This window comes from Patagioenas fasciata, chromosome 2, assembly GCF_037038585.1.
Source record: "Patagioenas fasciata isolate bPatFas1 chromosome 2, bPatFas1.hap1, whole genome shotgun sequence".
Taxonomy (NCBI): domain Eukaryota; kingdom Metazoa; phylum Chordata; class Aves; order Columbiformes; family Columbidae; genus Patagioenas; species Patagioenas fasciata.
Window position 1 is genome coordinate 168321097 of NC_092521.1, and position 13309 is coordinate 168334405.

The 13309-nt window shown below is 48.4% G+C and overlaps 1 protein-coding gene across 2 annotated transcripts in view; it reads right to left on the reverse strand.

Moving 5' to 3' along the window:
* CCDC12 (coiled-coil domain containing 12) overlaps positions 1-13309 on the reverse strand; it is a 50455-nt gene that overhangs the window by 16871 nt on the left and 20275 nt on the right. The window contains exons 1-2 of one of the 2 annotated variants that reach the window (XM_071805440.1): positions 9342-9611; positions 2328-2398 (exon numbers count right to left, since the gene is read on the reverse strand). In XM_071805440.1, the coding sequence (XP_071661541.1) occupies positions 2328-2398; positions 9342-9452 (182 nt within the window). In that variant the 5' untranslated portion in view covers positions 9453-9611. Of the gene's footprint in view, positions 1-2327; positions 2399-9341; positions 9612-13309 lie in introns of those variants that run through there. The other variant, XM_065831467.2, reaches the window with a different exon arrangement.

Sequence of the window (13309 nt, forward strand, 5' to 3'; positions counted from 1 at the left end):
GAACCTGCCACAGGATGAACAAGCGGCTCATGGAAAAAGTGATTTGGCAACCCAACGGTAGTGACGATAAAGCCCGGTGTGAAACCACGTCACCTCCAATACGCTCCCACCGCTGGGTTAAAGAGCAGCAAACCCAGCCTGACACAGTCAGGGTAGAAACAAAAGTGATTCAGAATTCCAGTTTGGGAGCAGGAGTACATCACTGCGGTCAAGGGATGCTCACCTCGCCGCACAGCGTATCGGAATCATGAATAACAGAATATTTTGGGTTGAAAAGACCTTAAAGATCACTAAGATCCCACCCCTGCCATGACAGGGACATCTTCACCAGCTCAGGTTGCTCAGACCCGTCCAGCCTGGCCTGGGATGTCTCCAGGGATGGTTCAGCCACCACCTCTCTGGGTACCTGGGCCAGGCTCTCACCACCCTCAGGGCAACAATTCCTTCCTCATGTCCGGCCTGAATCTCCCTCCTTTAGTTTAAACCATCACCCCTTGTCCTGTCACAACAGGTCCTGCTCAAAACTCTGTCCCCATCTTTCTTATGGGCCCCTTTTAAGCCCAGAAAGGCCGCACTAAGGTCTCCCCGGAGTTTCTCTCCTCCAGCTGAACACCCCAATTCTCAGCCTGTCCTCCCACTCCTGGAGACACCCCAGGCCACCCCCAGCATCCAAAATTCCTTCCTTCTATCTATTAATAATCTAAACCTCCCCTCCTTTAGCTCAAAACCATCACCCCCTATCGAGTATCAAGTGGCAGGGCTGCAAAGCAAGAGCCATTTATCCATTATTCATCCTCATTTCCAAGATCTCAAGCTCCCGTTTCAGCTTTCACCCCACACCTCGGTGTCTTTTCCAGCACCTACAGAGACAATTCAGCTTCGGTGGCAGTTCTCAAAAGCCACTTTCGGCCCCAAATCCAGGCAGGATGGTCAAAAGAATGGCTGAATTTTAGGTTGGTAGTTAATCCCGAGAAGCAGCGAGCGTTTTGCTCCACTTTCTCAGCAGATCACACATGCTTATTTGCAGCAGCATCTCCCACCGAGGAGCTTTCTAGCCCGTGAAACCACAAGAAAAGCTCACGTCCTGCGTCTTCAAACCCAATTTTACCCCCTGTCGTCACCAAAGGAGACCTGACGGTGTTTTTACCGGCAGGAAACCGAGCGCGGCGTCAGCCGGTCCTGCCGGGAGCGACGCTCTCGCCTCGGTTAGAGCTGCGCTCACATTTTCCAGCGACACGGGCGACCAGCGGTGGGACGCGGTTACACAGCCACGTGCACGGAAAATCAAGTAAAATAACAATCCGTGCTTAACACGACACACGTGAAGGGGAAGGAGATGCCGCAAAGGCTGCTGAACTCAAGGGGGGATAAATGCTCCTGACGGCACCAATTTCCCCTTGGTAGCCCTGGAAAATTGGCCTCAGGCTCCTCCCCTTTATTCCACCCTCTCTGATCATTTACGCCATGAGATCAAATTCACACTAAAATAATAAAAAATATAAATTGCATGGTAGAGGACAAGGAAAGATCCTAATTAGCAAACAGGAGAGGAGCGCCTGAACAATACAGAATCACAGAATCCCAAAGTGTCAGGGGTTAAAGGGACCTGGAAAGCTCACCCAGTGCAATCCCCCCGGAGCAGGAACACCCAGCTGAGGTTCCACAGGAAGGGGTCCAGGCGGGTTTGAATGTCTGCAGAGAAGGAGACTCCACAACCTCCCTGGGCAGCCTGGGCCAGGCTCTGACACCCTCACCCCCAACAAGTTGCTTCTCCTCTTGCAGTGGAACCTCCTGTGTTCCAGTTTGCACCCATTGCCCCTTGTCCTGTCACTGGGTGTCACCCAGAAGAGCCTGGCTCCATCCTCCTGACACTGCCCCTTTCCATATTGATCCCCAGGAATGAGTCCCCCCTCAGTCTCCTCTTCTCCAGCTCCAGAGCCCCAGCTCCCTCAGCCTTTCCTCACACGGGAGATGCTCCACTCCCTTCAGCATCTTGGTGGCTGCGCTGGACTCTCTCCAGCAGTTCCCTGTCCTTCTGGAGCTGAGGGGCCACAACTGGACACAATATTCCAGGTGTGGTCTCCCCAGGGCAGAGCAGAGGGGCAGGAGAACCTCTCTGACCTACTGACCACCCCCTTCTAACCCACCCCAGGTACCATTGGCTTCCTGGCCACAAGGGCCCAGTGCTGGCTCATGCTCACCCTGCTGTCCCCAGGACCCCGAGGTTCCTTTCCCCTACTCTGCTCTCTAATAGGTCGTTCCCCAACTTATACTGGAACCTGACACACACACACGCGAGAGGCAAGTGGGAATAAATAAGCAATTACTTGTGCTTGACGGTCTCCTCCTCGTCATCTTCTCTAGGCTGCTTGTTCTCCCGTTCGCCGCTGTCCTTATTCTGAAAGGAGAATTTTACCTGTCAGGCATTGGAAATGACCCCAGAACCCCCCGCCCCAAGGGCACAGGACAAACAGCACCACACGCTTTGAAATTATTTTTAAATGACAACACCTTAAAATTAAGCCTGTTTGCCTTTCTTCTCCCTTTAGGATTCTGCTTGTGCGCCGATATCGTTATTACTGGTAACAGCATCAACCCTGAGAGCAAACGGCGAGTTGCAATCAATACCAGAGCTTAAAAACCACTGCACAGGTCCCTTTATTTTCTCCTAAGTAAGGATTTCGGGTGTTTTAACAGGTTGTGAAACAAGTTGGTAGAAACCAAACCACAACCAGCGCAACGAAAGGGTCTCAATTCAGCTCCAGAAACACCGTGTGGGACCATAAACCCATTTCTCTTGACCGGGGTGTCACGGTGTTGTGAAGAGGCTCATTTTGCATCGTCCAGACACTGGTACCAACAGCTTAATAGTCGGGTTACCAATTATATTAATTATCCAGCCAGGCGCAGGTATCGCGCGTTCACAATAACGAGCCGGAAAGGGGTTGGGTTGGTTTTATATTGATTAACTCATTTCATTCAACCGCTGAACAAAGTATGCGAAGAATCCAAATCTACCCTTATTTTATAGAGTATATTCTTATAGCTGATGCAATGAATGAACAACTTCGTCAGAAGCTGTTGCTCTTCTAATTAACTCCTTCCTCATCCTCCAAGTGAAAAGGAAAATACAGCAGCTCCACCAGACAACGGGTTAAGTCTTTATTTCCTTAAATGTGGCCAATTCCAGGGTTATCACCCAAGTTACCTGATAATAAATACACTTTATTTGTAATATCTGGCTACGATTCTCCGTCCCACAAACACACAGGGGCTGTTGTGCCAAAATTCATCTGCTTTCCACAAGAACACCTCGGAGACCACATAAACTATTTTCAATACGTATCTTTTCATGGCACCACAAAGGTTACAGCCCATTCCTCCCAATTCAAAGAGATTAAACCCTCTGGGTCAGCCTGTTCGAAGTCTTTTTGTTTTAACCCTGAAATAGGTTTATATCTCTCACAAGGAAAAATTGGTTATAACCAGAACACGACCAACATCACTTTCCAATCAGAAATCACTTCAATGAGTCGCTTGCTCTGCTAAAAGCTTTGCTGGAGAGTTCAAGCATCTAATTAGCTTCAAAATTATATACCAACTAAATTAATCCCAGCCTCTGAAAGGGCTGGAAAGGTTTCCTTGGCTCAACAGCTTACTTATCGTCTCGACTATACAGACTTTCAAACTCTATCCTGCGACCTGGGTTAAAAATTAGATGACGTGCAAACAGGGAGATGAGCCAGCTCTGGTTTGGGCTCGACCGCCACCGCAGTTGTTCAGGTCCAGCTCCTGAGCAAAGGGCAAGAAAAACGGTCCCATCGTTTTAGAAAATAGAAGAATATCATTAAAAATAGATATATTTAGAAAGAAAACTGTTCCTAAAAACGATATTTACAGAATCACAGAAGGGACTGGGTTGGAAGAGACCTCAGAGCTCATCCAGTCCAAGCCTTGGTCCAACTCCAGTCCATTGACCAGATCATGGCACTCAGTGCCATGGCCAATCTCAGTTTAAAAACCTCCAGGGCCGGTGAGTCCAGCACCTCCCTGGGCAGCCATTCCAATGCTGACCACTCTCTCTGCACAGAATTGCTTTCTCATCTCCAGCCTCAATTTCCCCTGGCAGAGTTGAAGCCCCTGCCCCCTTGTCCTATTGCTGACTGCCTGGGAGAAGAGCCCAATCCCCCCTGGCTAGAACTGCCCTTCAGGTCGTTCTAGAGAGTGCTGAGCTCAGCTCTAAGCCTCCTCTGCTCCAGACTGAACAAGCCCAGCTCCCTCAGCATCTCCCCATGGGTCTTGTGCTCAAGTCCCTTCCCCAGTCTTGTTGCTCTTCTCTGGACCCACTCCAGCACTTCAATCTCTTTCCTTTAGTTCAGTTTCACCTCCCTGTTTGCAATTTTAAGTCTGTATTTCGAGGGTCTTTTCCCGGTATTTGTTTTTAAGACCTTGCGATACTTGCACAGATGTTTTTTGTTCAATAAACACCGCGAGTTGGGCTGTGTAACCTGGGTGAGCTTCATGCTACGCCACATTTCAACACCCTTTATGTTATTTCAATTGTGGGAAGCACCTTCCTGCACTCTGAAGTCCCTTCTCATCCCTTTAACCTCTTCATACTTTAAGCTGGTAGAGCCCCCATTCCCCCTCATTCTTGGTAGAATTTCATCCAGGAGGGTTATACGCAGAACTCCAGATGTGGCCCCACCAGGGCAGAGCAGAGGGGGACGATCACCTCCCTCAGCCTGCTGCTCACACTCTTCCTCATGTCCCCCAGGTCCCATTGGCCTCTTGGCCACAAGGACACATTGGTGACTCATGGTCACCCTGTGTTGACCACAACTCACAGCTCCTTTTCTGCAAAGCTGCTTTCCAGCAGATCCGCCCCCAGATCCCATTGCAGGGTTCACTGGGTGCTGCGATGAGCTGCTCTCCACCAGCACATCCCATTCCACATCCCATTCCACATCCCATTCCACATCCCATTCCCTCCCCAGGGTGTGCTGGAGAGAATGAGGCAGCACTTGTGGCTGTGAGGACAAATGAGAACAGTGTGGGAACCTGCACCAAGCCAGCGTGCTGCAAAAGGGATGGGTTATCCCTTTCCTTTCCAAAATTCAGGTAGCTTGGAAACCTCTGTGTTCCTGCTCGCCACACCCCAAGGTGGAAAAGCCACTGGGATGTACAGCGTGTTTCAAAAAGGTGGACCCGGTTTCCTAGAATCACAGAGTCCTTTTGGTTGGAAAAGCCCCTCAAATCATCAAGTCCAACCATAACCCACCCCTGTCCCTGCCCCATGTCCCTGAGAACCTCATGTCCGTCTGTCCAGCCCTCCAGGGATGGTGACTCCAGCACTGCCCTGGGCAGCCTGTTCCAATGCCCCACAGCCCTTTGGGGAAGAAATTGTTCCCAGATCCAACCTCAACCTCCCCTGGTGCAACTTGAGGCCGTTTCTTTGTGTCCCTGTCTCCCCTCAGCTCCTGTTCTCCAGCTGAACCCCCCAGGTCCCTCAGCCGCTCCCATCACACTTGTGCTCCAGCCCCTCACCAGCTCCGTTCCCTTCTCTCAACTCGCTCCAGCACCTCAAGGCCTTTCTTGGTGTGAAAGGCCCAAAACTGAACACAAGATTCACTGTTTGGTCTCCCCAGTACCGAGTAGAGTGGCACAATCACTTCCTTGGGCCTGCTGGCCACACTATTCCTGGCACAAGCCAGGATGCTCTTGGCCTTCTGGCGACCTTGGCACACACTGGCTCATCTTCAGCCGCTGTCACCAACACCTACAGGTCCTTTTCCAGCCCCATTTCCCCAACCTGCAGCATTCATGAGGTTCTTGTGACCCAAGTGCAAGGTGACCCAAGACTTGGCCTTGGTGAACCTCAGACAATTGGCTTCAGCACATTGATCCAACTGGTCCAGATCCCTCTATACAGCCTTCCCACTCTTGAGCTCCAACACTCCACCCAAGTTGGTGTCATCTCCAGATTTACCACGGGTGCACTCAATCCCCTCATCCAGACCATTGATAAAGACATTAAACAGAACTGGCCCCAATACTGAGCCCTGGGGACACCACTCATGACTGGATTTGTCCCTTTCACCACAGCTCTTTGAGCCCGGCTCTCCAGCTGGTTCTTTATCCATCGCAGATACACCATCTAGGCCATGAGCTGCAGCTTCTCCAGGAGAATGCTGTGGGATACGGTGTCAAAGGCTTTACTGAAGCCTAAGTGCACAACATCCACAGCCTTTCCCTCATCTATTAGTTGGGTCACCTTGTCATAGATCAGGTCAGGTTGGGTTATGGTTGGACTCGATGATCCTGAGGGTCTCTTCCAACTGAAATGATTCTATGATTCTCCTGTACTTTAGCAGAACGGAAAACAGCATCATGACGATGGTCACCATCTCCAACCTGTTCACCACGGACAAAAATGTCCTTTAAATGACATCCCCTGCCGTCACCCATCGCTAATCAGGATCCACCGGGCGGTGAGTGGGACAGCGAGGTCTGAAATGGATTTCTAAGATCAGCCCCCAGCAAGCAAAAATATTCAGGCTGGTTCCCTCTTTGCAAAAATAACGGCCCATAAACAAGATTTTGGTTTTGTGAGCGACAAAAAACCCCGGACGCGGAGCAGAGGTGACAAAGGCAACGAGGCCACAAACCTCTGCGAAGAGGCTGCTCATCAACGGCTCTCCCGAAAAAAAAGGGGTTCCTAAAGCTAAATTTGATGGATGTGGCAGAGGATCACTGCTCCTCTTCCCATTGCTGAGGGCTTTATTGTATCTGTGCTGCCTTCCCCCTTACACGCTCCCTACCCAGCGCTTACCGCGAGGGTTTCCTGTGCCGCTCCACTTCACGCAAGCTGAAAATAGCAGAATTGTAAGATAAGAGCGGCTTTAGTCCAGATTCTGCTGGAGGGAGCGTCACGGGTTTCTAAACGACACATATAGATAGAAATTGCGGCGATTCGAAGCGTTTCTGGGTGGTTTCACGCCGGAGCAGTGAGCGGGGCACACGGTGGAGAAGATTCCGCTTCTGCTTTCCATGCTTCCTCACCCAAAATTCTGGGGTTTCCTGCTGTGTAAGAAAGTTGAATTTCCAATTGCTCCACCAGAAAGAGGCGATTAAGGTGTCTGAGGCCTTAGAGACCGTGAACAACAGCAGGAGATGGAAAGGACCCATTCGGAGCTCACAGCAGCTCGATCTTTATTCCCCCTTCGATTATTTCTCCTCTGTGAGCACCAAAGACGCAGCCCATGGGTTGGCAATGCCTGTCGCTTTGGGTAGTGATAGAGAAATTGTAGCATTATAGGATTGTTTTGGTTGGAAAAGACCCTCAAATCATTGAGTCCAATGGTTAACACTGTCAATAACCCATGTCCATGAGAACCTCATCTCTGCAAGCTTTACCTGCATCCCCTGCACTCTCCAGGTGCATACCCTAAAATTACATTCAAAATTCACGTCAGTCTGAAATCATACAGCCAAATTCCGTGGGGAATACCTGAGCAGAACAGAGATGGCGGTGTTGAGAGCCATTAATAAGTAGACAAAAAGGTGGGGAATAACGTTCCCTTGATATTTTGCTCAGCGCAGAAGCGGTGACCAAGTGCCCTTGCAAAGAGAAGCGATGGGGTTTGTGACCAACGTCTTTCTGGCCAGGGAGGAGGAGGAACGTCCCTCTCCAGCCGCTCCTGCCGCTGCAGAACCTGAAAGCCCGGGTGAGATGCGGAGCTGTGGAGAGGATCCTGTAGAGTCATTGAACAGCAGATCCCGTTACCGCAATCGTTAATTGATATGAGACGGCCTCTCGAACACGCAACTTCTCTCACAGCTCCGCGTTTTACCACTGCCCCATCTCTCTCCGCATTTATCCCGTCCCTCGGGGCTTTGACACAGTGACGACGTCTTGAGGCTCTCTGTTGCACTCTGAATTTCTGTCTTAAGATCTGTCCCTTCAACATCCTCTCTGAGTATTTCTGTTGAACAACTGTGTCACAATCTTCTGTTTCCTAACACAGGAAGTACTAATATTGCTCCCCAAAACAGCACTTGCCCTAATTACCGGCTCATCCTTCAAGAGTTTGATGCTCGCTGGTGGTCACATCCCACAGGTGCACAGCAACAACAATCCGACTCTCACTATTTTTCGGTTCGACTTCATTTCAAACCTTAAAAAGGAGCCGAAAATAACCTTCTTGCCGTTCCACTTTCGCCCGAGCGATTCCTCTTTTCGAGGCGCCCCGTGGCGAGGTGTTTATTATTCGCTGTAAGACGTAAAGTTGGAGACACACATGAGTCTACAAGACCATTCATCAACTGCCCACAAAAGTCATTCCCATCCTTCAGTCTCTGGAAAGAGACGCTCCAAAGAGAAGTTCCCAATAGGAAAAAGCTTCCTTGCTTGTAGCTTCCTACCTACTTTAATTCACAGACATCGCAACGCTTGGCTTGTAGCTACCTACACAAAGACTTCTGCTCCGTGGCCTCCTGCTCTTCACAGAGAGGTTTGAGATGAAAAGAATTGAATCCACTGCTTGTTCAAGGCATAAATCTCAGATTTGCATAAGGTTGTTCCCAGAAGGGTGTCGGCCACCTCCCTGCAAGGCCTGTAACAAGCTTGGCGTGAAATAACTAAACAGCTTGCGCTCCTGATGATGTCTGAAAGGTTCAGAAGCCAGCTCCTGCAAACCTGGGATGTAAAAGATGCAAAGGGACCTGTAAAAATGATGTTAAAATACTTGCCCAGTGAGGTGGTGGATCATAAAATCACAGAGTAGTTGGGTTGGAAAGAAGATGTCCCTGCTCATGGCAGGGGTGGCACTGGGGGAGCTGGGAAGGTCCCTCCAACCCAACCCATTCTATGATTCCCTGCTCAGCATTAATGGCGTAAATTAATTGCATCAATAGTTTGCTGTCCTCCTGGCCAGCACCAGGCAGGGAGAACATCTGACAGTTCAACACTGAGAAATGGACAGTGACAATGTTGTAAAAAGGGTTCTTTGTAAGCACAGTTGACGATCGACACGTAGCAAGAGGGCAGAGAAGACAACTTCTGGGTCATTACTGGGGAGATGAGCCCATCTCTTTCCACCACCCATGGTCCAGGCAGAAGCTTTATTTGCCTGCTAAAGAACAACAGGATTTTATTGACCTCCCATTGCGAAATATCAGGCTGCTCCAGCATTTTGGGGAAAACACCCATTTTTGTGTTCTACCCTTTCCTAGTCTTGAGGTGGGTGGTATCACCAAGGGGGACGTAAGCCTGGAAAATCAGCAGAGAGGAACGCAGTGGCGGAAGATGAACTTCGTATATTAATTACAAAGGAATTTACCTGCAATAAAGCAAACTCTTCGACCCATCGTGTGTTTCTCTGCATGCAGAGCAGGTCTTGGTGACCCACAAGAGGCATCTCCTGCAGGGAACGCAACATCTGGAGGAACATTCGCCTTTCTCCAGGGCTTCATCATGTTATAATGATCTTCTTTCTTCTTTGATAAACCACCACATTAACGTGGCTTCTTTTCCCCTATTCCCACTCACTTTTTAAAATGCCTCCAAACGACTAAGGGAAATCATCGGGTGTAGAGGCCCCAAAACACAACAATTCCTCATTGACAGCTACTAAGCTATGGGTTACCCAGGTCAGAGCTGTAATTTTTAAGCAATATTAACCTTTCAATAAATCAAATTTACGCGACAAAAATGACACTCGCTTTTTCTTACTCCTCATTACAAGCATTGCAAATGAGGCTTTTTCACCATCCCGCTTCACACCTACGGTGGCCAAACTGACTTCACCCACGTTACCCCCCTTTTGCCTTTGTTTTTAAATAGTGGTGTTTTAGTAGCGCTTTTCCAGCCCTTTGCAATTTATGCAGAATTCAGAAAAGCTTTAAATCAAAACGCAGCAGGTCAACAATCTCTTCAGCTGATTATTTTTGGCTTCCTAGGTGCAAATTACCTACAAGTGCTGATTTTAAGTGTTTTTGCTAAATGTCTGATAGCCTCTCATCACTGTTGGTCTGGCAAGCAGCTCATCATTCCCACATGACGCTGGTTTGTCACTTAACTCCTTCCCAAATACTTTATAAATGTAAGCCTATATTTGTTTCCTTCTCTTCTTCTTCTCCTCTTCCGTTCTCTTCTTCTCCTCTTCTTCTTCTCCTCTTCCGTTCTCCTCTTCTCCTCTTCCGTTCTCCTCTTCTTCTCCTCCTCTTCTCCTCTTCCGTTCTCCTCTTCTTCTCCTCCTCTTCTCTTCTTCTCCTCCTCTTCTTCTCCTCCTCTTCTCCTCTTCCGTTCTCCTCCTCTTCTCTTCTTCTCCTCCTCTTCTCTTCTCTTCTTCTCCTCCTCTTCTCTTCTCTTCTTCTCCTCCTCTTCTCTTCTTCTTCTCCTCTTCCGTTCTCCTCTTCTTCTCCTCTTCCGTTCTCCTCTTCTCCTCCTCCTCTTCTCTTCTCCTCCTCCTCTTCTCTTCTCCTCCTCCTCTTCTCTTCTCCTCCTCCTCTTCTCTTCTCCTCCTCCTCTTCTCTTCTCCTCCTCCTCTTCTCTTCTCCTCCTCCTCTTCTATTCTCTTCTTCTTCTCCTCTTCCTCTCCTCTTCTCTTCTTCCTCTCCTCTTCTCTTCTTCCTCTCCTCTTCTCTTCTCTCTCCTCCTCTTCTCTTCTCTCTCCTCCTCTTCTCTTCTTCTCTCCCCTCCTCTTCTCCTCTCCTTCTTTTTTCTCCACCATCTTTTAAAAACCTTCCAAAATTCCCAAAAATACAAGAACCGAATTGCCACCTTTTGATATCTGCCTAAATTTCCCAATTTGCCTTTTGACTGTTTTATTCCTGCCCAGCTTTTGAATCCCCCAGGCGATTAAGTCGCCCCTGTATGTTTGTATTAAATACAACCCAGCCATCCCCTGGCAACCCCTAAAAGTCAACAAAACCACCCGACGGCTTCTCCTCTTCCCTAATATCGACTCATTTTCCTTGGGGATTGAGCAGCATACTAACGATCTCCTTATCTTTCACTTAAGGCTCAGGGGATGGTCACGTTACCCAGTCAAGTGCTTCTTTGGCACAAATAACTGTCTCTTTTGGAGGAGTTAAAACGAGGTCAGTGCTGGAATAAAAGCAAGTTGGATCTCTTGAGTTGAGCTGTTCCTATTCCCATTTACCGGCTGCCGAGAGCCCGTGCAACGAAAAACACCAGACTTCTAACATCTCCAACAACCGGGACACTCCCAGGTCATAAAATCCAATTTTCTGAACACAACAAGGAAATAACTTCATCCAGGTAACGAGTATTCATCTTTGGTGGTTATATCCACGTTTTCTTTGGTATTTCTCGTACTGAAGGATACGTGGCGGTCAGAGTTACGGCGCTTTGGTCCGAGCGTGGCACGTCCCGGTGCTTTTCACTCCTTGTTTGCCTCGGATTGAAGCACCGATGTCCTTGAAAGCTGGCACGGCAGCTGCTGTTTCAAGGCGTTTAACGCCAGGACGCACAAAGCCAAGTCGCAAAACGTCACCATGAAGCCGAAGGTTTCCCTCAGCGATAAAACAAGGCTTAAAACAAGTCGTTTCCATTCTCTAAGTACCCAAAAATAAAGGATCTCCTCATAACATTTTACAGCAAAAGGCTCTGAATATAAAAACATCATTAAAGCATCGACAGTATCCGAGATCCATCGATACTCTCAAAAGCTGTTTGGAATCCATTCGCTCGTAGCAACCCTTGTCGTAATTGTATAAAAACCCATGATTTTTAAAAGCTGGAGCTTCTGTGTCCCTGCTGCTTGTTCCTTATTGAAATCTTAATCCTGGTTCAGCCGGAGCTGGTTACTATGGAAATGGTTAAATTGGAGCCCGAACAATGTGACTTCCCCCAAGAAACAAACACAAGGAACAAAAACCGCCTCTGAAAACTAAACACCTCTTTTTATGCCCCTACCACCCAAAAAACAACCTCGCGCTTCCAAAAGGAAACGGATTTTGAATAGGTTTTTTTAATTAATAATTGTGTTGTTTATATAGTAAACAAGCAGAAAAGATTTCCTGCTTTCAAATCCCTCCAAGTGACCGCAAAGCAGCCGCGGTTTGCTGGTTTAAATAGACGCGTTATCACAATTTCAGAAGCCGCGTGTTTGCGTTGCAAACAGCAAAGTGTGGAAAATGTTCCCGAGTTGCCGTCCCCGGGTGAAATCAGTGGGACCAATAATCCCCAGATCGGAACTACAGACGTTTCCTTGAAGAAATTACATATAAAAACACCCAAGTTTCAATTAGATGTTCAGAGTTTGAGGGGAAAGAAACAGGAACTTCTGAGCAGGGATAAAATGATATTTGAAAGTCACAACACTCGTTCAGGCCACAAAGAGCTGGAAAAGCCATGAACATGCTTCTCCATCCCAATACAACAGAAACATCATTCATTACTTGCCATATAGGACACTGTCAAAGCAAAATTTAAGATATGTAGAGCAAAAGCAATGGGAGGATTTGGCTGAACTCCTGCGCACACGTAGTCTACAAGGTCCCTCTCATGGCTTTGTCTGACAGGTGACCAAAGAAAACCATTTCACGCCAAATTTCCTCGGCATCAACCGTTTCGGACCAATTCTTACCCTTCTTCTCCGGGCCCTGAGGAAGTTTAATTCTTAAATTCAATTAATTTAATTCATTAATTTAATGCTCCATCTTCACCCCAGCATTTTTCACCACACTGACCCAACTGACTCATCCCAATTTGCATCGGCACAAGAGGCTGGTTCAACATCGTTACTGATCTTGTTAACGACGGATACGTGGATGCATTGGTATCAGATGCATTAGGTTACAAGAGATGCTCCTGGTGGTTATTCAAGGTGCTTTTGGTGGTTATTAGAGACTAGGGATGTTTAATAACCATTAAAGATGGTTATTAGAGGTGCTCTTGATGGTTAGTAGAGGTGTTCACAGGATCGCTGGGGTTGAAGGGACCTCTGGAGATCATCCAGTCCAAACCACCTGCTAAAGCAGGGTCACAGAGCAGATCACACAGGGTCACCAGAGCAGATCACACAGGTGGGTCCAGGCGGGTTTGAATGTCCCAGAGAAGGAGACTCCACACCCGCTCTGGGCAGCCTGAGCCAGGTTCTGGCACCTCCCAGCAAAGAAGTTTCCCCTCATGTTCAGATGGAGCCTCCTGTGTTTCACTCTGTGCCTGTTGCCCCTCACCCTGGCATTGGGCACCACTGCACAGAGTCTGCTCCATCCTCTGACACCCACCCTGAGATACTGATCATTGATCACATCCCTCTCAGCTTCTCTTCTCCAGCTC